This window comes from Actinia tenebrosa, unplaced genomic scaffold, assembly GCF_029948245.1.
Source record: "Actinia tenebrosa isolate PJP-AT-01 unplaced genomic scaffold, QUT_ActTen_1.0 PGA_scaffold8__29_contigs__length_14323225, whole genome shotgun sequence".
NCBI lineage: Eukaryota > Metazoa > Cnidaria > Anthozoa > Actiniaria > Actiniidae > Actinia > Actinia tenebrosa.
In genome coordinates this window covers 454,769-482,558 of record NW_028292585.1, presented here as the reverse complement: position 1 = coordinate 482,558, position 27,790 = coordinate 454,769, and the positions used below count along the sequence as shown (strand labels likewise).

Genomic DNA, 27,790 nt, shown 5'->3' with positions numbered 1-27,790 from the left:
GCTTTCTTGGCCGGTCTAACTTTTATAATACTGACAGGAAATGATGAAATAATATATTTCATTTTCTCAAAATATAGGTAATACGCATACGCAAATCAGTTTAACCTTGCTTATCATCTAACTTCAGTTGAGCAAAATTTTCTGTATGAATTAAAGTTTTGCATTGAAAAGCTTAAAATAGGGTATGACGTCATAGTTTCGGTAAAGTCCCTTACCGGCCGGAGCCTTGGATCGATCGGACGTTTTGTCACACATGCCATATTGAAATTATGCTGGCCAAGTACGGTATTCTTATTTTAGCCGTTCTGATATTATCAATAACGGTAAGTTTTTCAAATATTTATATCCATACGTATATTTAGATTTGAATTTTTTGCTTCATTGCGAAGGAGATGCCATTGATGGTTTGATAATTCATTCCACTCTCGAGGAGACATGATCATCGCCGTTGGTGAGAAAAATATTCCTGGACGAAATCCTTCGCTTTTCGGTCGTATTTTACTTAGATTTCACGCTGAATTTCTAGTCAGATCTTTGAACAGTAGGCTTATATGCAGGATGGATTAATTTGAAGACCAAAATGAGCATTAGATCGATGGATATTTACATTATGATTTAATATTCCTAGACGAATGCAAACCCATATGTGACACTTTCTACATTGAAAACCATCTTATTTTACACAATTTTTCAGACAGGTTTGTGTGAAACCCTGGCTTAATAGCTCAGTGTTAATGTTTTTTTTCCAAATCATTTTCTTGCTCTTGTTCGAGACGTGTTAGAATATTATAGCTGATCGAGGTCAGAACTCGTGGTAGATTCGAAGAACAGAAACACATGTGACAACATGGCTATGGTCAAATGAATCCAAATATTTGTATTATTTCTCTCTTTCGTACGATATATATTGCTGTAGTTCCCGAGTTCTTTATTATACCTTGAATTTCTGTTACAATTGAAGTAATTTTTATCTCTTTTGCATCACGATACGAAGCGATAATGACTTGGTAAGCCTGAAAACCTTGTTTGATTGAAAAGGATTGTTCACTTTTGACAACAAGCTATATTGTAGCGCCATTTTGCTTTGCCAGCTCGTTTAGTAAACTAAAAATTTATCGAGTTAATACTTAAAGATAGGAGGTTTTTTGAAGGTGGAGAAAAGGAGATAAAAAAGCTTTGTTTTTATGTAGCTTTGGAGTTTGAGAAACAATGTCTTTTAGCCATGTTTTTACTCCGAGCTCAGCGGGAATGCTGTTGACGTATCTTCAAAACATCTTCTAGAGTGTCGTCCAAAGGGAAACGAAACCCCCTTTTGTACGAACTTTCCCCAAGTTTAATTCCTAATCTCTTGTTTAGGGAACTTTCCTGATTATCTTAAGCTCAACTCGAAGAATTATTGCCCAACACTTACTCAAGGCTTTGATTTTCGGTTCGCTGACTATTGACCCTCCCACAAATATTCTTGTTCAAACTTGCCCAGTAAGCACATTTTTTATGTAGACATTTTCTTTCGTAAGTTAGATTACTTCGCGTCATATTACTAAATAATTGACAGGTACTATAAGTTTACTTTTAAAATGTGTATGTAGAACACAAACCTCGAGTCAATCGAATTTTCGCAGGAAGTATTTTGTGGTCAATATTATTGGCACACGAATGTGATATTTTGTCAGATATAGTATGCATATTATATATGACTCCATGCTAAACAATACGAGTTCATTAGGAATTCGTTAAAAGTCGTGCCATTTTCAATAGTTATTCCAAGACCATTGCTAATGTTTTCAAGGCTACTTTAATGGCTTATTAGGTAAATATCGAAATCTCATTCGTACTGTACAAAATATAACCAGATCTTTATCTCAACTATGATAATTAGCTTTAGTGATTTGAGAAAAATAAGGATTTTTCTTATCTCTAAAGTGTGTTTTTACTTTCTCATACTAAAATATGGGTTACTAAGAACAAAACACGAAGTATTGATGCATAGAAATTCACGTTACATCTTTTGAGCACTGCTAGGATTTCCTAAACAAAAACTCCATCGAGAATTTTGAATTCTTTTCGTGTCGACTTGTTGTTCGTGTTGTTTGTTTTTGTTATTGGTTTCTCTCTTTGAAACGAAGCTGTCAGCTAAAAAAAGGTTTAGTTCATCTCACTCATCACTCAAATAGTGAATTATAGCACAATCCATCTTGCTTCTCCAGGCAACAATTATCCTTCAATTTATATGTCGGAAGTTTTTTTTGTTCTTTTAAGTTTTTTTTCCCCCCGTTATAGTGTGAGCCTGTTATTGTGGGGGAACTTGTGCTTATACTACTAGTGCGTGGTCCAAAAACGAAATTTCCACAGTGCGCCTCTTCGTTCCTACATGTATTCAATTTCTACTATTGAATTGATTGTTTCCGGCCACGTCTGACATTTTAGCTAAAATTTTTATTAATGTACAAAAATAAGGACCATTCTCCCAACAAAGACAAATTTTCATCACTGGATCTCAGTCTTTATCAATAGATACAACGATATATAAGGCCGGTTGGTAAAATTACGAAAACGCTTGCTCGAAAAACATGTTTTTTTTTATCGCATTGCAATCTAGCCTTGTCTCGCAAAAAGGGTATTACGATTTCAAATTTTCATGCAATCGTTTGATGACATTCCGAGCCGCTTTTTAAAAAGTCACAACTATCTTGTTTTGGTATTCAAGTTGTTGAAATAAACCAAAAATATGTTAACGGAAATCTTTGGGGCTACTCGCGTGTGGCTGGCTGCTCACTAGACCTTTGAAAGAATGTTAAAATACGACATTATGATTAGGAAAACCGACTTGTGCCAAAACATCTTAATATAAAAGTATTTCCTTACCAACCAGACTGGTCCTGATTTAATTACACCACAAGTTTATACTGTATGAAGTTCCAAATCATTCTTAAAAACTAAGAAAGTTTAGCAAACTTGACACGAAAAAATGACGAAATGTATGCAGGATTCCCAGAAATTTATGCTCCATTTCACTTTTACTTTATTTTTATCATTTTTATCAAATAAATTACAAATAACACTTACGAAATCATCTTGCCTACTATGCAAAGTACAACTTCATTTCCCCCCGAAATCAATACTCATTATTTATTTAAAACTTTTGGAAAACCTTCATTAATTATTTTAACGAAAAGTCTTAACTCAGTTACTTCTTCAGGTAATTATTGAAAACAAAATATACTTGAAATATTTTCGAAGGGTCGCAATCAACAGCCGAGGAAATCCGCTTGACAGAAACAAAAGGAATCCACTTTACCGTGTAGTTTCGTTATCGTTGGATCAAGGCATAGATCTTAATTGATATTTTGTCTGAATAGAGTTGATCATCTTTTTATCATCTACCCCTAATGCTTATTCATAACATTTTACAAAAACACCATTTATTAGTATTCATACATTTACGCTAAAACGGCTAAAAACGACGATAATATCTTAGCATTTAGGCGCCGTAGCTATCAGCTTTAACGTTTCCAGAGGAAAGAATGTAAGAGTAAATTTTAATTCTACGTGATTGAAAAGGTATAGTTTGAGCTACAGCAAAATATCTCAATCCTGCTTTTACAGCCAATATTTCCGTTCGTTAAAGATTTTAAAATATCTTGCCTTCTAGCTGGACGGGTTTGCTATGTTTAAGAATTCGAGGTTGTACACGAAGAGAACTATTTATGTCTTGTTTCGCTTTAAACAAACCTTTCATATGCTGTAGTAGTTAATGTCACTCACTGCACATTTATTTTGGCACATTTCACCTTTTTCACTATCATCCTACGCAAAAGTTTTCTGAAGTTTACACATATTTGTAATTTTATTTTCTTTCTCTTCGGTAATTACTCCAAACTTTTAAAAATATTGTTCAAGAAAGATACAGATAAACTTGGTGTTTATGAATAAATTTGAGTTTTTTTAACTCATTGTTTCGGATTCTGTACCTTTTCTGTTATTATTACTTACGGGTTTGCAACAAATGGACGAAATTTCTTTCTAATTTTTAAAATTATACGACCTTTTTCGTCCTTCAAACTTATTTCAAAAGAGAATTTATTTACTAAAGGCATTTTTCTCGATACCAGATAACGGATTCAACCTTCAGGATGAAGCAGTGACCTTGCTTGCAACGTGCCCATACAAGTATCACTTTCATTTAAAAAAAAAATGTTTACAACCAAACTTTACTCTCTAAATTTAATACCCAGTTAACTTTTTCTCATACTCCTCGGATTACTATTTTTTGTTTTGGTTTTTTTTTCCTGGAGCGAGTAAAATATTTATAGTTACTGCAGTGGAGTTTTGAAGTCAGTATTAACGAAGTCTTCGCCATTTTTTCGTAGATTTTTAATTAATTTTTCTCTCTTCGATATTTTCATTTGAGGTTAATTTAGTGATGGTTTTCGATTTCTTAGAAAACAAACATTTTCAAGGGTATGACAGACAGATTTCTCAACGTCACGCTATGAATCAAGAGCTGTCACCGTTGTTAAGCCATTTTACTTTGTACATCATTGTCATAAAGACAGTTCTTGTAAACTCATCTTAATCTCTCAAAAATTCCTAATTTTGGGGTTAAAATCTTATCTCTTTGTTCTCTTATTATGACTTAATCATTTCTAGGAGTTTCTGAATGATTTTAGTAATTTTTACTAAACGTTAAATACGCTCAACATCCACCAGAAGTAAATTTCGTTTTTACTCGCCATTCCATCAGCAAGCATGTCACTTATCGTATAACCTTGGGTCATCAGCGCATTCAAAGGTGGCTGTTTGCCGAACCTATACGGCACCTGTGCATGCTATTGTCAACATGAAATCTTTCATATCATATGTCGGCAAATTCTCGTAGTTCTGAACTTCAGAGTGGGACGAGTTTTGGAAGAGTTATTAAATTAACTGTGGGAAAACTTGCTAATTGAATGATGTTTCTCAGCTGGGTTTCTTTATGGAAAAAATTTTCCTTCGAGAGCTAATTCATCTTTTATCTCTGGAAGCGTTTGATTCTGTCTTAAAAAGTAAAGAAATTTCGGCCCAAGCAAATAGAATTTGATCTAAAAAGTGCATTCAAATTAGATTTAAGACATTCTCTAAAATCCTAAAGATATGGTTATTTTTAATGCCTGGAACAAATAGACCTCATTAACAATTCATTAGTTGATTGTTGGCTACCGAGCCTCACAATTAGAGAGAAAGAGAAATTCACGTTGCAAGTAAAGCTGTCCTCCATAACGCTAAAGCCCACTGACCTTTGGTCAGCAGAAAACGTTTTAAACGTATCCCCTCTAAGGAGTTATGACGAAGTAATAGTTCGTATTACTGCAGATGAAATCAAAGAGTGAAGTAGGCGAACCACACTTTCTTAATAAGGCTTCGATAACAATAATCATAGAAAAACAATACTAACAAAGTCTTGGCGTGTGGCATGGAGTTTAGCGCACCTTTCCAAGGTCGTAGTGGTCAAACTCGAGACTTTGATAAACGGCTAAATGTCTGAGGTTTTATTGATAGCTGTATTTCTATCTCGCAACAAGTGAAGTCACTAAAACATCGAAAATCTTTAGCACCGTTCGAGTGGACGGACGTCTTAGTTCGAAGTTGCCTAATGCCTCCAGCAGCAGATTGGGCCAGTCTGTAGAGCAAGAATTGAGGGACGAACTAGTCACGCTGTTAGTGTCCTCTTGTTGAAATTTCACGTGCGCAGATCTTAAACTCAGTACCTACAATGGATCACTTCAAAACCATTCTCGTAATTTTCTCAAGTGTATGTATACATGTTGCAATCTCTATTACTTTAATGTACAAATTCATTTTCTATAAATCTTGTAGATCTATTTCTTTCTTTCTTTCTTTGCATTACGAAATTTGTAACACTGACAAGAGCTGAAGAAGATGAAACAAGCAAAATTCCATATCTTTTCTTATCTGATAATAGTAGCACTGATAGAAATATTTTTTTCTTTGACTGGATTTATTCAGTGGTGAAATATTTTCTAGAGGAAGAATATCGGATACGCAAGCATATTTCCATTCCGCATTCTCTCCTAGGCACGTAATAACCAAGTACTGAAGCGACAAAAAACCGAACTAAAATTTCCTTCTTCGTTGATTCTATTTTGACATAACATTAAAATCTAGCCATAATTTCTGTTCTTTTTTCTTACGTCCACAAGGAAACATCGAGTAATCGATTTCCGCCATACTTGTCAAAGCTAACACGCGTCGACACGTCTTGGCGCATCGAATAGAAGCTGTCATAAAGCAGCATTCTTCTTCTTTAATTAAAAACTCCTTGGTACTGGCTAGAGCTTTGTAATTATCAATCGTCTTTGTGTTTTTAGTTAACGTATGTCAATCTAATTATACATATGGATTTTCGATTTATTGTTTTAGTTTTTTAGGGGAAATTTAAATAGCTTGTACGTGTTATTAAGGTACAAATTTTTTAAAAGGCTAAGATTGTTATTCATGCCATACTGGAGACATTGGTCTGTGAATAGTTCTTAAGGTGATTAATTTACAATGTCCAATTCCTAGTCATTTCGATTCCAGGTACCTTAGGCACGATTAGCTTCTTTGAGTATGGTTTAGAAAATTTGTTTGCTGCAGACTGTCGGCAACCAAAGTGTTTTGTTTCCAAAAAGTCGCGCTCGCAATGTTTTTGTCGATATGTTTTTATCCTGAGAACGTTAAACTTTTTCATTTTGCATCCGTACTTCCTTCGAGAACAATTGAGAACTAGCCGTTTGTCTTTGAAAGGAAGAAAGAAAAAAATTTGAAGCTGGAGAAAACCTTAGAGAGGAAAAATCTGGACGAGAAAGAAGAAGAGCATAAAATCGGGATAACGTCCCTAGAGATTTGGAGCACCTTTCCAATATCGTCCCTGAGCTCGTATAGTTTCATTTGCCTCAACCTCAAATGGCACTCCTTCGAGCAAGTGCTTGGGTACCAATATTTGTATAAGAACTTTGCTCTTCGTATCCTGTAATACGATGTCTTTTGACTCTCTGATCCCCAACTCTCATTACACATTGATATGAGTAAAACGTTTTAGAAATCTAAACCATTTTCTTGTCTTTGCAGGTGATATATGCGACTCATATTTGCGGCTTGTGTCCAGCTGGATTCTTTTATAAAGGGTGTTTGAATAATTCGGCTCCATTTTGCGAGAGGTGCCCTGAAGGCACATTCAAAGATGGACTAAATGTTATAAGACAATGTACCAAGTGCAGACAGTGTGGACTGAATAGTGTTATAATCAACAAATGTAATGTAACGCACGACACCAAGTGTCGATGCCGAGATGGATATTATTTCGATAAAGATAAATCACAGTGTATCAGATGCTCGAAATGTATAGGGAAAAATAACGTCGTAGTCAGGAAATGTAACGGCACGCACAACACGGTTTGCAGGTGTAAGGATGGTTATTATTTCGACACTGGAGCATTATATTGTTCGCGATGTAAAAACTGTAAGAGAGGCCATGGAGTGGTGAAGAACTGCACGAGTACAACCAACACACGATGTCAAAGATGTGTTAGGGTGAGTGGACGCTGAATTTAATTACCTAGATTGACGATTTTATGAAGCATGATAGAGGTACGATGGTTTTGTTGATGATGATGGCTATGATGGTGTGGTGATGACGATGATGGTAGAAATAACGACAAATGATGGTGATGGATGATGACAATGATGTTGTTGATGATGATGATGGCTATGATGATGAACATTATGACGGTGGTGAGCGGGTCCCGGATAATGATGTTGATGAAAACGATGATGATGATGATAATGGCTATGATTAAAGCGACATGAATGAGAATAACCCGTTATAATGGAAGCGATGGTCAATGATAATGGTGATGAAGCTCGTTGATGACGATCCTTTCTTTGCTTGATATATACTTGATATATAATTTTTCTTTTCTTTTTCCTCCCAGGGAATAACATTTTCTAATCTAGGAAGTAAAACAGAACCTTGTCGTTCGTGTAAAAAGTGTGGGCCAAACGAACAAGTAGATTTACATTGTAATCGAAAGAGAGATACAATCTGTAAAGCTGTTCCTGAGAACAAAATTAAAACTTTTATTTTACAAAACAAATCAAAATGGCCAGAATCGTTCGCTAACGGAACGACAAGAAGACCAAAGACAACGAGCATCCCTACAGAGCTCTTTGATGCTACGAACGGTAAGAAATAACTGTTATTAGAGTGAAGGCATTTAACCCGTGAAACAAAAAATTATTAGTCAACGTGTAATAGTCAAATAGATACAAAAGAAAACAGTGGAATTAGGGTCTACTAACGTGTATTAGTCTTATGTCTATTTCACGGGTTTAATGACTTCACTCTAGTATTTTTACACTACACAAGTGAATATCATAAATCTGGAGCTCTCATTGGTCACGATTTACGTCTTATGCTGTTAAATTCACCTACAGATGAATATAACACGCACGCACGCTCGTTTGTCTTGGAAACCGCTGTTATATGTTTTTTTTTTTTCAAATGTCACTTCTCTGATTTTCGTCCCTTCGCAAAAATTGACGCTTCTGTTCGCTCCAGTGTTATATTAACTCACGATGCTCCTGCACTCTTCACAGCACAAGTTAATTAAACGATTTTCTTTGTGTTTTAGCAGGTATAGGTGGTCCAACCTCTAGTATAGTGGGGGCCAAGCAGATAACGTCAAAGAAAAATAGAACTAGTAATGGTGGCTTCTCGACCGTTAAAACGATATCGACGATCGTTGGAGGGATCCTAGGATTGGCTCTGCTAATATTTGTACTTTATGTAATTTGGCGAAGAAACAAAACAGCTACTGCTCAGTCATCAACGACCATTGTGAAAACAAGTAAATATTGCTTGTTTTATTAACGCCATGCTGGTTGTATTTGACCAGAGAATTTATTCTTTGATCTCTTTTGTTGTTCAACACCAACATGGTCTCTATTTCTTTTGTTGTGTCAATGACTTAATTCAAAGTTAACAACCACACTATAGATAAATATAAGATATATGGAGTATCACCATAGTAACCGTACAATTAAAATAGTGATTGTTGCCATAGTAACTACACTACAGTTAATGTCACCATAGTAACCGTATATATAATGATGTGAAGTTGATTGTTACTACAGTATGTAGTTTCAGTTACTTGAGCAGTAGTTGTTACCATAGCAACCGTGCTGTCACATATGATAAGGTTTTGTTGTTAGCATACTAACGTAATGTTATTGTTTCTTCAGCGCCACCTTCTTATCCTCACCATCCTAAAGAAACTGAGACCAATAGGTTGAGCAGAACGCCATTGGTGACCGGTTCAACAGGTATGGTGGATAATGAATTCATATTGAACACTGCTTTTCTCTTATTTTCCGTCCGTTATTCATTTTCTCATCCACTTTCCTCTCCATCTTCACTTCTTGCTAACATCCCGCTACCAAGTCATGGCAGAAAGGGTATATATATAGGGGCAATTTAAACTCCGCAACGCGTCGTGCTTCTTCTTACTCTTCTCTCATGCTCTACCATTACTCAGGTGTGTTTATGATCGAACACAACACGAGTGCGCATTTTCTATTCATTAAAAAAGAAACAAAAAGCTCCCGATGATCCCCCGTTTGCACGTTTCGTCATCGCGGACATGTTAATAAGACTTTTTATTACCTTCCATTTTTACTTGACCACAAATATATGACGCTCTTGGCAATGTATGCAAACCACCTTCTTCCATCCTTGTCACCATCACCACCCTCACTCATACACGCACATCATTTTTCAAGACTTTTCAACCGTTTTTTTCTGATGTTGTAATGCATTTTGATATATCGCTGGCGCTTAGCCTGAAAACTAAGACTGTTCCTTTATTAAGCCTTTATTAAGGGGCTTTAAAATACTTAATTGAAGAAACATTTGTCCTTATACTACAATGATACACTAAAGAATACACTATCCTCAAAATGGTTCAAGAATGAATAGTGATAGCACCATTTCTAAGACACTTTTCCTTTTCCCCCCAGAGTTATTGAGAAACGCCAGTTACTCAATAATAGAGGAGTTAAGCTCCTACCTTAACCCCAGAGGGCGTTGGAAAACTTTAGCGGCAAAACTTGGTTATACAAGTAAAGATATATTGAACTTCGATATAGAACAGTCGAAGGCAACCGAGAACATGCTGAATGACTGGGGTCATCTTAAAGACAGCACGGTGCAAAAGCTGTACGAAGTCCTTGTTGCAATGAAGTGGAGTCACGAGGCAGAAATAGTTCGTAAATATACATAAACATTTCTTACACTTGTTTCAAAAAGAGTTGTCGGCCCCAGATCGAAAATGGGCGATCTGAGACTAAACGAAAACGGGAATACTCGAGCTTCTATGTTTTCTCGATAAAATATTAAAAAAAAAAAAAAAAAAAAACACACTCAAAGGTCATGCTTCATCATTTCAATCTAGTAGGAAACTGCGTTGTTTGGCATTGAATATATATCATTTTGCAGCGTGTTACTTGGTCAGATTTTAGTTTTAAGATCTCAGACCGACAACGACTCTTGAAATAGTTGTATACTATCTGTGTGATATTTAGTATATCTTCCAAAGTTGTCTATCTTCAACGCTTGGAACTCAAGGGTTGATGAGGTGAGTGTTAAAGATCATATGATTTATGGGGCTGGCTTTTATTCAAGTTGGTGAAATATCTAAGTATTCCCTATCCAATTTCTTATGAAAACATTTTATTCTAGTATTTTATGAAGTCCAGCTATATTCTCTCCGTTTCATTTATTTCTTCCCTCTCTCTGAAACTTGAATAAAATCTTTTTCCTATATCTATAAATGTGATCTGGGTGGGATACGTGGGATGGCGTCAAAATGCACATCTATTATATTAAAACAATTAAAGTATATCTTTGATATTCTGATATTTAAAGAATATTGATTTTGAAGTGGTTAAGAATGTTTTGAAGTTAGCAGTTTAATAAACTAATCACATCGCCAAGCAATTGACCTCGATAGGAATGTCGTATCACTACGACTGTCAATTAATATAAATTATTGGACGTTTATCGTATTTTGTCGAACATTTGAAAAAAATTTTGGGGTTTCTACGCATGCGCAAAGAGTAACTGATGAGTCTCGTGCGCATGTCAAAACTGTGGTAGACCGCCGTTATCGTTCACTTTTATTGACGAAGGTGGTTCGCATGAACTTGAGCATTTGATGCTCTGATTGGAGTAGTCACTCTTGGTGACGTATAGCTACGTGTCGTAGTAGGTTTCCGAGAAAACGTTTTATTGTAGATCTTTGGTCACGTGATAGTTGGGACTTGTCTCACCCAATGGTGGAGCCCAGTCCATAGCCCCCAGGGGGCAAATATCCCGGTTGTCACGTGATTAAAGTAGCGTATTTAAATCAAAAATAGTATTAATATTAGTGGTATTAGATAATGTAATGAACTTGTATATAACAAAAGTTAAGCTTAGTTTGTTTTGGGGCCATTTTTGATATATATTTTTTTCTTTTTTCACTTTCTTTTTTTATCCAATTCCGTCAAGATTCGCTCAGTTTTCTCAACTAGAGATTCTGTTCGTATTTCATTGTGTCAATTTTGCGAGAGGAATCAGTAGCTAACGAAATTATCAGCACTCATTAATCTTTTATTAACCCATTAATTTTATATTAAAGCCGTTCATTGGATTCCAATAACCTTGAACGCACGTGCTAATTGTTAATCCGCTTTTCATTGCTAAGTAATGATAATTTATTAACCAATATTAACTAATTAACTGTTAATTGAATGTAACTTGTAGCAAGATAACCATATTATGTTTTGTCATTACGTCACTGCGCGGGAGTCTGGTTACTAGGCAACAGTGATCTTGGGTCCACAATACTATACGAAACAAGTTCTTAGGATCCAAGGTCTTTTCCTACTATGACGTCAGACGTGCCAGCCTGGACTTTTCCGAGAACATGGTGCATTATGGTCTAGCTTGGGTACTAAAATCTTTTTACTCCTTAAATGGTGTTGTTTTGTACTCAAGCTAGACCGTAATGCATCCTGTTTATCAAACTCGGAAAATATCTCTTGCACAGCCCAGTATCCTGCGCATTTTTTAGATGACAAATAGTTTAGTGATGACGTAAATTGAACCAATTGAAAAACGCTTATTGTTTAGTTTCAATCAATGAAAGATTTGCTTTGTATACTTATTCACTTTTCATGAAATATTCAAGTATGGGTTTTACCCAAAATATCTGCACTTTAATAATGTTATTTTCTACTATTATATTTGTATTACCAATGAATTGAGATAAAGCTTGATAAATCTTTTTGATTATAATTGACGCCACGTGACAAAAGTCACGTGACATTATGCTTTTAAGTTAAGAAAAAAATAACGATATAAACAAAAACTTTTGAAAATCGTTTTTCCTTACATAATCGAAGTTTATTTTGATAAAAAAAAGGACATGCTTCTAGAATTTTTTGTAGTTATTGTAGTTTATAGGTTTGCTGTAGTTTATGCAAACAAAACGCGCGAATAATCTCAGGGTTTCATTCGCAACGAATTCGGTTTTAGCTTGTGTCGTTGATGACTTGGACGCTAGCTTTGTTTTGAAGCATTGTATTGAAAAATTCTAACTTTGATAAATTGACCCGCAACATTTAACGTTGTAATCAAATTCTAGATTATAAAACAGCACGATCTTTCTGTTTATGCCGATTTTTGGATGGACTACAACACAATTGAGGTGAGCGGCCGATTACGCGTATTTAGCTGTAGTAAATGGAAACGACGTGGCTGTTTCACAAGCTAGTAATATTGCAACTAAAACGATTGATATTTGATACTTAACTTCATGCCAAAACAAATTTAGTATGAATGGGAAACAAGAAGTGCTTCATTGATGAACCAACGTTCTTAGTTTAGAGCTAATCGAACAGCGAATAAACCATTATTGGCTAATCATTCTGGGTAGAACTTTGACTGCAATGTTCTTAGTTCAGGACCAATCATGATGCGAAGAAACTAGCCAATCACAAACTGGGATGGAGAAGCTATTTATTTGGATTCCTTTGTTTCCCATTCATGCAAAATCCAAAATAAGAACATTGAAATCCTATTCGGTCATATAAATGCGCTAATTGTAAAAATACGTTTATTTTACCCAATATTTTGCAATCAAAAAATAAAAAATAAAAAAATACGTTAAAACAATTGGAATTAATTTTGCTCTAAAGTTTGACTAAGCATCCTGAGATGGACCAAGACGGACCAAGATGGACCAAGGCGGACCAACCTTGGAAGTCTTGCCTTGAGCGCGGTTAGTCACCTGGGTACAAAAAACGAAAATCAATCCCATACGTTTCCCATGATGCTTTACGATTGAACTTTCGCTTCTGAATACATATTTTCATAAATATTTTTCGTTATTTGGTCTTTAAAAAGCCACTGATTCTTTTGCTTCCTGATGCGTTTTTCATCTTTAGAGAGGAATTACTTTAAGGAATTAAAAAAATACATAAGTTAAAATGAAAGCTAATGGAATGTACGTTTTTGATTGGGCAGAGGGCAGGACTTCAGACGGGAAGGTCATCAGGTAAAATTTGAACTTCTGAGGAGGTTCAAACCAGTTTTATTTTGATGAGCTGAGAATGAACCCTGCAGCTCTCTACCATCCAATAAAAAATGCACCTTACCTAAAAAGAACTATTGTCCTTAGATATACATATATATCTAATTGATTTAAGTTTGAGTCAAATGGCTTATAAGTCCATCAATCATATATTCTGCTAGAGTGATTTTAATAAGCATGCAAAAAAGATACTTCAATTGGCTTTCCTGTGTTTTATGGACCATTTTTGAGTTCCAAATTATTGTTCCTTGATTACAGACTAATTTTCTCAGGCTTAGCCTTGTATCAGTGTCAAAATATTCACAAATACCAAAAGTAAAGTAAAGAATGCACAACTTCAACAATAAAAACACTTTGAAATTCTATGGACCTTCACTGGAACATATGATTATTATACATAAAACTGAGGCTAATCCTCATCAACAGATAACTTGAAACTGAAGTATCTCACAGTTTTATTACAATCACTCTGGGTTTGAAGTATTTTATTTAATTAGAGTTAGTCAAGTTAGTTTGATAGATTAGTTTACATGGAAGTGAATTACTGAGAATAATCAGAGATAAGGTGACTGTTTTTTGAAACATTGAACTAACAAGGGTGGGGATACGAAAGTGAAAAATGGACAGCCAAAACCAATAGCCTGTTGAAAAGTAGGGCTGAATATTCCATATTTTAAACATATTTTCTCTGTTCCTAATTTATGACCATTTTCTTGATAGTGCACTATCTATATCAACAAAAATGCAATAGAACCCATTTGACGTAAAAGCAGGTCAATCTAGGGATGAAACAAAAGAATAATTATCCCCTAAGGATCGTAATCTATTGTTTTGTCCCCCCAGATGGAGCTGCATTCCAAAGTGCTGCAAGGGGTCTATTGACTGTCTTTACTCTGGAATGTTTTCCCATTTCAAACCAGAATAAGATTCTTTGTTTGAGTTGTATCCATGGTCATGTGCCTTCTGATGCACAACCATTAAACAAAGAAGTGATACTCGAGAGAATGACACGTGGTCTGGAATGGGAAAACATGTCTTTGTTTTTTTATCTTTCTATTCCTACTGCAACCACTGAAAAGATTTTTTCACTTCTGTGTGAACTCATCCAAAGTGACTTAATCATATTTGGTATGATCAGGATTACTCCTTTATTTAATCAAAGTTTTCAATATGAAAGCTTTTCAACCCTTTGTTTGGATTGAATTATTGGATATTATTAATAATATTACCTATTGAGTTATAATTATTTCACACACACACACACACACACAAGAGAAGCAGAGACATATATGTGAATCTCTGAATCTATTTTATTATTGAGAGTATAAAATAAGTATTAATTATCTTATGCACTATCATAAATGAAGTTTTCAGTAATAAAAAAGTTTTTGTATGTCTGTTGTTTTTTTGTTTTTCCATGTAGAAATAATCTGTTGAATGCAATTTCATTCTTGTCTTGCATTTTTCTTTCCCAGTGCATACCTTCTTAAGGTGTGTTTTTCTCATCCATTCCGAGACGGAGGGAAAAAAATAAGTAGATTTGGCATCGCAAAGCATTTTGGGGCTGTTTAAGATAGCGTCTGTTTAGTTTAAAATAGCCCCACAATGCACTGGAATGCCAACTCGACCCAGGTTTTCCCTTAACCTCGGAATAGCTAATACACCGAATCGAAATATGGTGGCTAATTTAAAAAGCTATTGTTCTGCACTGACTAGCGACTGACTAGCCTCTCCTACATGTGAAAACGCTTTTATGTTTTCACGTGAACACGAGGCTACTCAGTTTCTAGTCAGTGCAGAACAATTTTTCAAATTGGTCGCCATATTTCGATTCGGTGTATAGTCGTTTTCCTTTTGAACTTTGAAGCTAGAACCAGACAAAAGCCACACCCACCACTCACTCACACTAATTTACGTGACTCATTACGTTACGCATCTTTTACGTTACGCAAAGTCATACTTGTGATTTGAAATTTTGCGATAATCCAAGAATAGTCCAAAAATAATATCAATTCAATGTTCTGCAAAATTTATTTCTCCTAGTTTTTAGAGCCTGCTTATTGATTTGCGTAAATTTTAGCCAATTCTTTGTGCAAATGTGGAAAACTGTTTTATAGGAAGATTTCTTAGGGTGGTAGTCGACGAGGTGATGTTCATTGGATTCGTGCGCAAAAAGGTGCGCAAATATATTTTAAAAGAATTTAAAACTTACAAAACTTCCTATTTCATGATCGTTCTTCAAAAGTAACGAGCTAGTAACAATTCTTTAAATGCGTAGCACAAATATCAAGTATTTTATACAGCAAATGCCGAAAAATCACCTCAAATTTGCGCGAACCGACTTTAATGGCTTGTTTGGGCGGAGAGGGCCTGGTATTACGTGGAACGCCTGGCAATATTTGCATCAGCTAAGTGAAATAAATCAAAAGTAAACTATATAAGCTTATATTTCGTGCTAAGAAATTCATTTTCTTATTGTTTTAAGCTTAGATTTAGTTTAAAAATCCACCAGAATGAGTCGAGCTCATATGTTATATGATAACAAGCCACTGGAAGCCATCCCTGTCACTGCGATACAACGGGAATCGGCGTGGAATCCTCAACAAGTTTTCAAATTTGACAGCAGGTATTTGTACTGTCATGCAGGAAATACCTCTTTTCTAAACAATAAAAATGAGCTCGACTGTCGTCTGTTCACATCTTGAATCACACAACATTGAAATAAATGTGATAATGAACGATGACCATAGAATTTGGAATTGACTTTGAATATTTTATTCTTTGTTGATCTAAGAAGGCTTTTAGCAGACGTGGTTTCAGTAACGAGCAGAAGAGGTTTCTAACTTAAAAGTAATCTTTTCTTCACCCTTATGTTTGTTTGAAGTGGAGCTAAAAATGGAGGCGTCTTGGTCGAAGGAGACATACAAGGAAGGTCAAGATATTCTGTCAGAGATAAATCTTCTGGAGCGAATAAAGTGAGTATTAAATATGGCTCACAAGAATAAATGCAAGTAGCTGTGTATATATACACTGTATACATATACAATTTAATACTACAATCTTTATTATCATACAGCTTTTTTAAAAAAAAATTGGCGAAGGTAATGGTGCATGCTAGTGCATTGCTTCAAGCCACAAATGCACTATCATCTATGAGCGATCAGTGAATGCAATCAGCAAATTGGTCACAGTAATAAGGAATTTTTTCCAACTTTGTCTGCACGTTTTTCAGGTATATTTTCTTTTGTGCTGACAATATTTACATTACCCTGCTTGCAGAGTCTCATTTTAATTTCCCACAAGCATGTGGGGGAAAGATTAAAGCCTGGGAGACTCTGCTGGCAGGGTATATATATGATCCATGATACATATTTCCAAGCTTGGTAAACATCTTGCAACATGCAAGAAAACCTTTACCAACCTATTTTTGAAATAGCTCTTTACTGTAAAATAATGAAAACAAGAGAGTAATAAACTGCTAATATTTATTTTTTTAGTGGTGCTATGTTGTCATCCATGTAGCAGTTGCCAGGGCTACAAGGAGAAAGTTTGACTCAACTGGAAAGGAAATTGAACCCAACTTTGGGGAAACTAAGAAAGTCAGTACAGGTTATCTAATGTCTTCTTACAGTAAGTTTTATCTTAATTTTTTCTTTATGAAGATTAATCAAGGGTGTGCAAAGCACCCTACAAAAAGTAGATGGAGAGTGGAAGTAGTTACAATTTATAAGCTAGACTCAAATTGCAGTCTTTGTTTGGAAACGGGTTGGCTGTCTGTAGGTTTATGGTACCATTTTCAAGGGTGTTCAGTAGGGTGTTGGTAGGGTGTAGAATGGTTGTCCATGGGGTGTTGTTAGGGTGTCAGCCGATTGTTACTAGGGTGTCAATAGAGTGATGGTTGAGTGCTAACAGGGTTTTGGAAAGGTATAGGTAGAGGTGTCAATAGAGTGTTAGTAAGGTGTTGGGTGGACGTTGGTAGGGTGTTGGTAGCATTTTAACAGGTTTCTGGAAGGTTGTTGGTAGGGGCAGTAGGATGACCATGTCTCGGTAGGATGACCAAAAAATGTGTTGATAGAGCTTTGGGCAGGAGTGTTTGCCAATATAAAATGCTGCATTCATGCACTATGAGAAAAAGATGAAAATGGTATGGCAATAAACCCAACTCTTCTCTTCCTCAATCCTTACCCTGTTTGTGTGGAGTGAAGCATTGCATGATAATCCAAAGGAAGTCTGCATATGAGGATACCCTCCCTCCTGCTCTCCATAGTTAGTATCATTAATTCTCACAACGAAATGTCAAATGTATCAACAATTGTAACAAACTTGTAACAAATTTCTTATTTCCAGAGACTTGTCCTGTGGGAGAATCCGACAAGTTAAGCCTGTCTGATGTGATAAAAGAAGTAACTGTAAAAGAGCTGAGTGATTTAACAGAAAGTAAAGCAGCTGGATATAAAAACTGTGTCTCATTTTGGTGGGATGAGAATGAATTGGAAAAAATGGAGTTGAATGTAGGGAATCATGTAAGACTGCGCACCAGAGGAAAAGGACCATATATTGGTAGGTATAGCACTCTAGGGGAATCAACTGTTGTATAGCAGTAGTGCACTCGCATCTACACATTCTTTTATGGGTAGCATGGGTGGCGTTTGCATCATCTTTCACCGCTCTGAGTCCAACAGGTCGGCTCCCTGGTTCAAGCTCTGCAGTTGTCACATGTGAATTGAGTTTGTTTGATGTGTTGTTCTCTCCTATGCTATGAGGGTTTTCTCAGGGTTCTCTGGTTTCCTCCCTCCGTAAAAATCAACATATGAGTTGGGCGTTGTGTGCATGGAATATTGACTGTAGTGGTAGTGCGTGTGAGCGAAGTGTGTCCCCAATTAGTGCAAAAGTGCTAGAACGACTAGACTAATAAAATATATTTATTCATTATTGTTTTTATAGTTGAAAAAATATTAGGTAAGAAAATTGCTTTAATTTTCTATTTTGTTTAAAAATATTGTCACAGATTCGCTATCCAAGCTCAACCAACAAAACTCTACAGTATCAAACTATTCTGGAGGTGAGAAGACAGGCACATCTTGGACTGATAAAGTCATGTCTCACAAGGGTCAAGAATCAGAACCACAAGACCAGCAAGAAGGTGTTGAGGACGATGAATGGGTAAGTCTATTTCAACGTTAACAAAATTCATGATAAATGTCATGAAAATTTATTTGTGGTGAAAACTCATAAGAAGTAGTTTAGAATTTCCATAAACTTATTACTTGCTGTGCTGTGGGGTGTTCTGAATTGCACTAAGGTTTGATGAATCAAATTTGGTGTAGTAGTAGTGCACTCGCCTCTCACCTCTGGGGTCTCAGGTTTGATTCCCTGACAATAGGGACCGATCATTTTTTAGCTGGGAGAGAGGGCTGGTGGAATTGAGGGGGGTAGGCATCCAAAAAATTTAGGCTCTGGGGGTGGGCTTCCAGAAAAAAATTGGGATCTAGGGGTGGACCATCAAAACGTTATGAGGGGCTATCCTGTTTTCCACAAACCCCCCTCCCAGCAGTAAGAAATGATTGGTCCCATATGTGAGTACAGCTTGTTAGGTCTCTCCCTTGATTTGAGGATTTTTCTTCAGGCTTCCTAAGGAAAAACATGCTAAGTTTCAATAATAATATATCTGCTAGTTAGCTGAGACCTGACTTTGATCTGCCCAGAGGTTGTTCAAGGGTTTGAAATCAATTTAATCACAATTTTGATACTTTCAAGGATGACTGAGACATCATTTGAAGTCATGGACAGACTCTGTTGATGTACTGGCTGTCAGCATGTTGGACACTCCCAAGATCACTATCAACCTATGTCAAGCTTTTCCAGCTCAAAATTGGTATTAGGTAACTAACATAATGTATAAATAACAAATCGTTTAAAACAGACATTTTCCACAGCTTTATTTCATGGTGAACAAATATTAAAATGAGCATTTGCTAATATAACTGCCAGAAGTTAAAACACATAAAATTTAATCACACAAAAAAATGAAATGAAGCAATTCTTGATTTTATTGACAAGGAATTATTAATCAATAGACTATAGTTTTAATTTTTATATTTCCAAAGACATTCCCCAAGTTTTTCCCCTTCAAAGTTTTTAGTAACAACTGTACAAGTATTGAATGCTTGACAAAAATCTTTAGTTATGATTTAATTTATAATTTAATATAGATGTATGATTCACATACCCTAGAAAAACCACTAATACTACCATCAGTATTGTTTTCTTTGTATAATGATATCATATTATGTATACTTACATAATAAAGAATACAATTGAACCTAAGTTTTCAAAATTGTGATGTAAAAGATAAAGAGACCATTAGATATTTATTAGAGGGGGGATGGGTGAAAAAGTGGGATTGAAAATTTCGACTTGAAAACTTGTTCATTTTCAGGGGTCTTGGAAAATTTGGGAAACTAAAATTTAAGGGGGGGGGGGGGGGGGGGGGAGGGGAGGGACACCTTAATTGTTGCCCATGCATCTTCAATTAATATTTGATGGTCCCTAATGCTATTTTCTAGGATAGTCAGAAATCACTAGGTAAACAATAAGTCTTCATCTTCATTATCATCTAACATATTTGGTGCATGTTCTAAGGAATAAAAATAAAATTCAAAAAGTAAATAACTTTGGATGACATTTTGAGACCAGTAATAGGCCTTCTATGAGTTTGATAAACAGAATGCATTGTGGTCTACCTTGGGTGCAAACATTTTTTGTTCATCATGACTTATATGGTGTGGTTTGTACCCACAATGCATCCTGTTTATTGAACTAAGAAAAGACCTGTGGCTGTAGAGCAGGAGTTGAAATGGTTTTGAATGCTTTTTTCAACAAGATGATCTTGGTCGACATTTTTCACTTTTAAAAAATATGTGAAGGAATCGAAAACTATTGAAAATTAATTTTATAGCTGGTGCATGATATGAAGAGAGTTTCTAGTTGTTTCTCTCCTGTGCTTTGAAAACTTTTCTCTGGGTTCTCCAGTTTTTATTCCTCCACAAACAGCAACTTCTAAATTCCAATTTGATCATTAAATGAGGACAACACTAGTCACTGGCCATTTAGTGCTGCTGCCTGCATAAAAGAAGAATGGTTTGATTGATTAAAAAACAAGATAATGCTAACTTACCTGCTTCAAGGATTCCTTTTTCGATTTTTGCTTTTTCTGCCTTCTCTTTTATTGCCTTTTTTTTCTCCTGGATTTTCTTCAACCTTGATTAAAAAATGTACATGATTATAAACTATAAATAATATAAATATATCATTATTATGATCTTTCTTACCTGTAAAATTCTTCTCTTTCCCGTTCATCTAATTCACCAAGAATATAACTGATTGTGGCTTCTATTCTGGGAATGATGACTACAAAATTGAAGCACAGTTAATAAAGAATTGTTTCTCTAATGTTTCTTAGTGCACATAAAAAAATTCATGAAAAAGTTCTAATTAGTTCATGCTAATACACCTTATTGTTGTGGTAAAATGCTTATCATTATACAAATAGCCACATATCATTCACTTGAGAATAAGATTTTTTATTATAACCACATTCATGTGTCTTCTCATGTGCTACCATTAAACAAAGAAATATTACTCTTGGGAATGACACCTGGTCTGTAATGATAAATAAAACATTACACCACAACAAAATAATAAGGTCTATTAGTGCTTCTTAAACAATTATAGTCTATCATTACAAAGGGTTTTGTACTTTTCTCAATTTTTAGTTTTAGTACTTTTTCAAGGGTTTATTGTGATGTGCACTCTATTGGAATTCTGAAAATGATGCTCAAAAACATCAGTCAAGAAAATAAGGATTTTTTCCTGAGGACTTGAAAAGGAGAAGAACGAGAAGAACACCTTCAATTAACAACACACTCATCAACTCTGTACCTAAGTATCTGAATTATCTCTATATATTATCTAATGCTTACAAAGCTTGTGTATAGCTAATCTCACCCCTTCCCCTGCAGCGTAAGAACAGTCTCCCAACCACCCCACCCCCCAGCGAGAGAGGTGAAGTGACTTTGTACAGGCTACTTACCATGCTCAATAGCATTCACCCTACGGTTGGTAACCTTGATGGCTTCATCCAGAGTTATGAATGCTGTCTGAAAATGAAAAATGACTTGAAATATTGGGTCCAACAATGAAAGTGCAAGAGGATTTAAGGTAGGAATACATCAAAACATCTGATTTAGAAATATGAAAATCTGCAATCATATATTTTAGGGGAACTTATGTTTATATTTTGGGCGTAATATTTTTTCTTTTCACACCATGTGTCATTCCCTAGATTATCACTTCTTTTTTTAAATAGTTGTGCATGAGACAAACATCAGACATGAGACACAAATATGAATACAACATAAACAAAGAATCTTATTCTCAAGAGAATGAATGAAACATGGTCTAAGATGGGTCTATTAGTAGACCTATATGTGCAACGATGATGGACTTGAAGTCTGACCTGCAATGATGCCAGCTCCACAAGAAGCTTTACAGCCTTTCCATACACCTCCTGGCATTTGCTCACTTGTTGACCTCCTCTTGATAATCCTGTCAACTCATAACCTGTAAAACACCATGCAATAATGAATGTTATAATTATTGTTTTAAATCTGAATCTAAATTAGATCATATCAGCACAATCTTAAATTTGACTGAAAATTTGCCTGGGAATCTCAAGTTTTCAAGCATCAAAATTCAAACTTTTGGCTAGCAAACCTTTTTTTAAAAATGGTTGTAGCCCTCCCTTTCACTCAGAAATTTATGACCCTCCTGTTAGTCATTTAGGAAACAGTTTTCATGAAGATAAAACAGTTTCACCCTCAATGGAAATTAAGATTTTTAGAAGGCCCCACCCTCTAAATATCAGCAAACTTACTATTGGTCCCATCAGAATGGGCTTCAAAAATTGGTAACTGGACACCTAAAAATGTAAGTTTGGAAACTTTATTAGTATCATCATTGCTGTTTTTATTCATTTGGGTATTTTTCCCTAGGGGTTAGTAAGGCACAGACACATGGTTCAACATTGTGTGCAGCATTGCAGGCAATGTTGCTGAAGTAGGATAGTTCTCTACTTCAGCAACATTGCACGCAACAAATTGTGTTGTGTGTCATGGCTAGCTACCTAAATTGCATGCAACATTGCACTCAATGTTGCACCGTGTATCTATAGCTGTAGGTGACTAGCTCCCCATTTACTATTATAAATTAATATTATGTCCTTATCAAAAACAAGTTTCTTGGCACTGCTCATGATAGTTTTCTCATGACCATAGACCCCCTTCAAAAGTTTTCATGGATGTGATGCTAACAGGAAAATACAAAAGAAATGCCAATATTCCTTTGAGAAAAGTGTGATTTTTTTGTATTATCCTATTAGCCTTGCCTCCAAGATAATTCTTTACAGGGACTTGACATAAATAGGATACAATATAAAAATATAATTAATCGTAAAATGGCTTTTTTCCAGATCAATATGACACTCAATGGACCTAACAGAGAACGTAATGCATTTTGGACTAGCTTGACTAGGTACAAGCACAAATGGTGTTGGTGAGAAAGAGGCTGTTTACATGAAAGTAAGGTGACTAACTTTGCATGAGGTTAGGGAGGGTAGGGTAGGGATGAATAGCAGTACCTGCTACATTATCCTTCCTCATTCTGATCTTGGTTTGAGCTTTGTCAACGTTCTCCAACACACCAGTACTAAAATAAACAAAGGATTACTGGGAAGCACAGGTGGTGTAGCGGTGTGAGCACTCGCCTCTCATCAATGTGACCTGAGTTCAAGTCCCGCCGGGTTCAGTGTTGTATATAAGTAGAGTTGTTTGTTGGTTCTCTCATGTGCGTCAAGGGTTTTCTGGGTTCTCCAGTTTTCCTCCCTCCGCAAAAATCAACTCCTAAATTCCAATTCGATCACGGAATGAGGGCCATAGGTTTGTTAGCCATTGGCTATTAAGTGCTACCCTCGTGAAAAAAGGACGTTTTTTTTACTCATGTATTGGCAGGAAAATGGTACCCCCATCCCCCCAGTCCCATTGTCAAAAATTCACAATGCCACTGAATGAGATATGATATAATACACAATTATTTATGTGACTGAATATCCTAAGTTTTTTCTAAATGCCATATTTATGAAGACTGGCATTTTCATTAGTTAGTATGACATGAGAAGTCATGTGACTAGCTGTTGTTTATAACTACGATTGGATTTAAAGGGGAATTTTTCTCATAATAGGAGTGAAACATAACAAAACCATTCGTAACAATACTAAATATATAAATACCTGAAATCTCCTGCAGCAAAATTGGCTTCTGCTAGGGAAAAAGTCGCTTCCTTCATGATTTCACCCATCAAATGTTTGGTCTCATGAAAGATAACAAAATGATTTAAAAAACGTTTTTAAGAAATGAGTAGACACACAAGACTTAGATGTGTAGAATAATCAAGATATTTACCTCTATTATCTTCTTTAAGATCTTTCTGAATCGTAAAGTTAAGGCATCGGCTTTTTTCTTTAGTAAACTGTGTCCTTTCTGGGCTCCCTTGAGTCGTGCCTTCATCACGGTCAAAGCCCTGAGTTTTGATCGAAGATTTTAGCATCTTTTAATTTTCTAAATGCATTAGGAATTATATACTTAAAATGTACTTACATTCTAGATGGGAAAACGTTAAGTCTATCTTTTCCTGACATTTTTTAAGAGGAAGAAAAATTGTCAAGAAATTCCTATATGTGAAAGAATATGTGGGTGATCGACTAAGGTCGGTCTATTTTCGGATGGGCTTCGGAATTCCAAATGAATTTGTAACCAAGCCTATGATATCGCCACAGCAAGACCAGCCATAAAAAAATGAATACATATGTTAGAGATGTCAAAATATTTGGACCAATACCAAAGCTTGGGATCTAAATATTTAATACAACTTAATAAACTTACTTATCAAACTCATTAATAATTCATGAGGAAAACACAACAGAAATCATGACCGTGAAGAGTGTTGTAAATCTGATACAAAACTGTGTTCATTTGCATAAACATTAAGATGGATTTTCTTAGCCAGATTCACTTTTATCTTGAAAATTTTAGCGAAACACAAAGAAACTAACCTATACGTTTGGTAAGTAATCTACAGTATTCGTGTCACTCATACTGTATATATTACATAAGGCCCCATCACTGAATAGAACAAGTTCACTAATTCTGTTTAAATATTTTATTTCTTTTCATGCTTTGGTTTTCGAGTCTAGAATATATAGCTTAGAATTGACAATATTTATTGTTTAGAATAATTTTTTTCTTGATAAAAAAAAAAAGATGTAAATCTAATCTATTAGCAAAAGAAAACATGACAAAGGAGAATTATAATCCGAGGATACTTTATTGCTTTAGAAAATTATTTTAAGTTGTAGATAGCACTTAGCCTGTGAAACCAAAAGCTATTGTTTAATGTTGTCTCATAAAGTAATTATGAGATATAAGTATATAGAAGTAGATGTAAGAAAACAATAGGATTAATATCTACCTATATTAATGTCTGAGAAATTCCCTTTATATATTCACAGGCTGAGAGACTCATTTGATACAGATTCCAAGAGAGACTGTATTTGCAGAAATAAACAGTGACAATGAAAAGATGAAGAAATTATCGCAAGATGTTTTTCCCTTGGAAAGAAACAACCTCTAGTTATTTTGGAAAACCTTTTTAATGTGATATAATAATCTAAGGACCAATGACCGACAGTTATTTTCAGCCTGGTTGTAGGGAAATGATTAGGTGTTTCTATGTCCAGCTTGGAGAATGAATGAGAATGAAAGTTCATGATGATAGTATCTCATTTTGCTGGCCATACTGATAGGAACGCTGCCATATATATGACACATCATACATCACTCTTTACTAGTCATGCACAAAGCACCCAAGTGAGGCTAAGAGGGCATTACAAAAGAAAAATCTAACAAGAGATGCTTTGTGCTTCAAAAGGATGTATTATATTATTAAAAATGGCATCACGCTGGAATGGATGTTTCTATTCAATTAATTTCTTGGCGATAAAGAATCTTCTTAAGTAGAATAACTGCCATGTTGCCAGTCCAAACAAGCAGAGAATAGAGAACACTGAGAAATATAACACTCGGGAGTTTGTTGATTCTGAAAGAAAAGTAAAATATACTTTAGCATACATAATTTTTTTTAAGGGCAGTAGATTTCAAGATTGTGTTAATTAACTTAACTATCCTTAAATTTGGCAGAGCTGTGTTGAATAAAACCTGCCTACAAATGCAACAATTTTTGGTGGGGTGGGTAGGGGCAATATACTACATATACTAGTATTTCTTCAGATATAATTGTAGTAAATTTTCTTACCATTAGTATCTCTCATCTCTTGTTCTCTTTGTCTCATATAAGCAAAGTCATTAACAATTGCATCTGCTAAGTCTTCCATTCTCTTAAGTTCTATTTCCATTGGCTTAAGCTTTTCTGCTTTTCCAAGCTACAAAAAAGCACAATTAATTTTTGAGTGCACACATATATCTATTTTTTGTGAAGGTGTACTATGTATGCATAATCCATTTTGCTTGAAGAAAGTTTGTTGATGGATAGAGGTAGAAGGTAGTTAGTTAGCCATACAGGTAATGCTTGGTCAGTGGATTACTATACATTGATGAGTTGCAAACATTCCAAGAGTCAAAAGACAAAAACATGGCAGTCTTTCTGGTGCCATTAACAATGGATCCTAATTAGAAATCTTTAGTTAAATTGCACCAATGCTGACATAACGTACAGGTAAGACAATCTTGTAGAAATCCTATCCTCTTTCCCACTTTACAATCTTGTTACCGAGTTTTTGGTAAATAGGTAAGGCCAAACAAAAAAATAAGTGTTTCCTGTTGCATGAGAAAAATAATTGGGGTCGGCAGGTCAGATTTTTACTGATACAACAGTGGAAATGAGCTTACTGGGAACCCTGTGGTGCATTTGGGAATGAAAAAAATATTAGGGTTGGCAAACAGCAAGAAAATTAGTATCAGTCGTGCAACAGGAAACACACTTATTTTTTTGTTTGGCCTTACCTATTTTTACCAAATAGGTGATATACTTACATCTTCATAGTTCTTGGCTTCAACACCATGTTTAATGTTTACAAAGATTTCTCTGTCACTTCCACCACTAGTGCTAGCTAAAGAAACATGTTTTAAAACACGAATGTTAATATTCAATCAAATTCATTATCTCTGTATCCACTCCATTGATTTCACAGTTAAAAGTCCAGAAATGAGACTTCCCATTTCCGAAAAATTAAATTTATTTTATTTAAGTATAAAGTCAATGTATCTGAACTAATAAAGAAGCGTGTGCTTTGTTTAGGAAAACAGCTGTGGATAAGCATTCTACGTGTACAACAAATTCCCCATGCGTATGTCTGGCAGACCTATCTTCAGCATCTAAGCAATACCTTACAAAAGAAATGATTACAACACAGGTTAGGCTACGTACCTTCACTTTCAAAACATACTTCATACATCTCATAATCATCTGTAGTAAAGGCAAACTTCCCTTTTGTAGCGTCATCTTTTGAGTACAAGACGTGGCCTGTGGACTCCGTGACCTAATGCCCAATAACACTGCGTTAGATACCGGCTCTAGCTACACAGACACGAGCAGCAGACATGGATCTCCTTAGTCTTCTGCAGGTATCAAAATCAACCTACCTTGAGATGTGTTTTCTGATGAGGAGCCTCGGATAGCTTGTACTCTCCAGTCACCAAGACATCCTTGTGGACGTCTTCTTTCAGACACTTTCTCGAGCCCGAAGGAAGCGTAAATGACAACGAACTAACCAATAAAATAACATCACAGATAACTAAACAGAGTAGAGAGAATATAAGAGACTTCATGGTGGAAGGAGGAGAACTTCTGTACGTTTTTAGAGTGATTTTTCGCTTCCAAGATGGCAGCGACGTGGCAGAAGAACCGCAAAGACACACATCCGGGATATTGAAACACTCCACTGACCTACTACCACGCGGGCTCTATCATAACACAGGTAGCCCAA

General features: G+C 35.4%; 4 protein-coding genes across 8 annotated transcripts; 2 read left to right on the top strand and 2 right to left on the bottom strand.

Annotated features, from left to right (window-relative positions):
• Positions 1–180: 180 nt before the first annotated feature.
• Positions 181–15,066, top strand: LOC116291093 (uncharacterized). 4 transcript variants are annotated; one of them, XM_031698208.2, is made up of 6 exons: positions 181–323; positions 7,111–7,572; positions 7,974–8,223; positions 8,676–8,888; positions 9,283–9,363; positions 10,057–15,066. In XM_031698208.2, the coding sequence occupies exons 1-6, from the start codon at positions 270–272 to the stop codon at positions 10,317–10,319; spliced, it is 1,323 nt and encodes a 440-aa protein (XP_031554068.1). In that variant the 5' UTR covers positions 181–269; the 3' UTR covers positions 10,320–15,066. The 4 variants fall into 4 exon arrangements, with proteins under 4 accessions (XP_031554068.1, XP_031554067.1, XP_031554069.1 ...); XM_031698207.2 differs by having other exon boundaries at positions 8,673–8,888; XM_031698209.2 differs by lacking the exon at positions 181–323 and adding an exon at positions 5,249–5,791 and having other exon boundaries at positions 8,673–8,888.
• A 1,024-nt stretch (positions 15,067–16,090) lies between these two features.
• On the top strand, positions 16,091–20,000 carry LOC116291108 (arpin). Its single transcript, XM_031698227.2, has 6 exons — positions 16,091–16,299; positions 16,558–16,648; positions 17,171–17,303; positions 18,021–18,233; positions 18,682–18,836; positions 19,431–20,000. Exons 1-6 carry the CDS (start codon positions 16,187–16,189, stop codon positions 19,437–19,439), a joined length of 714 nt encoding a protein of 237 aa, XP_031554087.1. The 5' UTR covers positions 16,091–16,186; the 3' UTR covers positions 19,440–20,000.
• LOC116291107 (V-type proton ATPase subunit D) lies at positions 19,701–24,536 on the bottom strand. Of its 2 annotated transcripts, none has more exons than XM_031698226.2 (10): positions 24,387–24,535; positions 24,192–24,309; positions 24,020–24,099; positions 23,371–23,438; positions 22,609–22,653; positions 22,192–22,295; positions 21,766–21,832; positions 21,005–21,083; positions 20,851–20,933; positions 19,701–20,310 (listed from the first exon to the last, which is right to left on the bottom strand). In XM_031698226.2, the coding sequence occupies exons 1-10, from the start codon at positions 24,425–24,427 to the stop codon at positions 20,255–20,257; spliced, it is 741 nt and encodes a 246-aa protein (XP_031554086.1). In that variant the 5' UTR covers positions 24,428–24,535; the 3' UTR covers positions 19,701–20,254. The 2 variants fall into 2 exon arrangements, with proteins under 2 accessions (XP_031554086.1, XP_088880305.1); XM_089024179.1 differs by lacking the exon at positions 19,701–20,310 and adding an exon at positions 20,346–20,579 and having other exon boundaries at positions 24,387–24,536.
• A 558-nt stretch (positions 24,537–25,094) lies between these two features.
• Positions 25,095–27,733, bottom strand: LOC116291098 (transmembrane emp24 domain-containing protein 10). The gene is made up of 5 exons (XM_031698216.1): positions 27,447–27,733; positions 27,232–27,343; positions 26,838–26,914; positions 26,101–26,227; positions 25,095–25,884 (listed from the first exon to the last, which is right to left on the bottom strand). Exons 1-5 carry the CDS (start codon positions 27,630–27,632, stop codon positions 25,763–25,765), a joined length of 624 nt encoding a protein of 207 aa, XP_031554076.1. The 5' UTR covers positions 27,633–27,733; the 3' UTR covers positions 25,095–25,762.
• Between the last annotated feature and the right edge of the window lie 57 nt (positions 27,734–27,790).

Coding starts and splice junctions, on each gene's coding strand:
- LOC116291093 (XM_031698207.2), top strand. CDS start 270: ATGCTGGCCAAGTACGGTATTCTTATTTTAGCCGTTCTGATATTATCA. Junction 324..7,110: donor TTCTGATATTATCAATAACG/GTAAGTTTTTCA, acceptor TTGTCTTTGCAG/GTGATATATGCGACTCATAT. Junction 7,573..7,973: donor GATGTCAAAGATGTGTTAGG/GTGAGTGGACGC, acceptor TTTTCCTCCCAG/GGAATAACATTTTCTAATCT.
- LOC116291108 (XM_031698227.2), top strand. CDS start 16,187: ATGAGTCGAGCTCATATGTTATATGATAACAAGCCACTGGAAGCCATC. Junction 16,300..16,557: donor GTTTTCAAATTTGACAGCAG/GTATTTGTACTG, acceptor GTTTGTTTGAAG/TGGAGCTAAAAATGGAGGCG. Junction 18,234..18,681: donor AGGAAAAGGACCATATATTG/GTAGGTATAGCA, acceptor ATATTGTCACAG/ATTCGCTATCCAAGCTCAAC.
- LOC116291107 (XM_089024179.1), bottom strand. CDS start 24,427: ATGTCAGGAAAAGATAGACTTAACGTTTTCCCATCTAGAAT. Junction 23,439..24,019: donor TTTGCTGCAGGAGATTTCAG/GTATTTATATAT, acceptor TGTTTATTTTAG/TACTGGTGTGTTGGAGAACG. Junction 21,833..22,191: donor TGGAGCTGGCATCATTGCAG/GTCAGACTTCAA, acceptor TTTCATTTTCAG/ACAGCATTCATAACTCTGGA.
- LOC116291098 (XM_031698216.1), bottom strand. CDS start 27,632: ATGAAGTCTCTTATATTCTCTCTACTCTGTTTAGTTATCTGTGATGTT. Junction 26,228..26,837: donor AAGCCAAGAACTATGAAGAT/GTAAGTATATCA, acceptor GCTTTTTTGTAG/CTTGGAAAAGCAGAAAAGCT. Junction 25,885..26,100: donor AGAGATGAGAGATACTAATG/GTAAGAAAATTT, acceptor CTTTTCTTTCAG/AATCAACAAACTCCCGAGTG.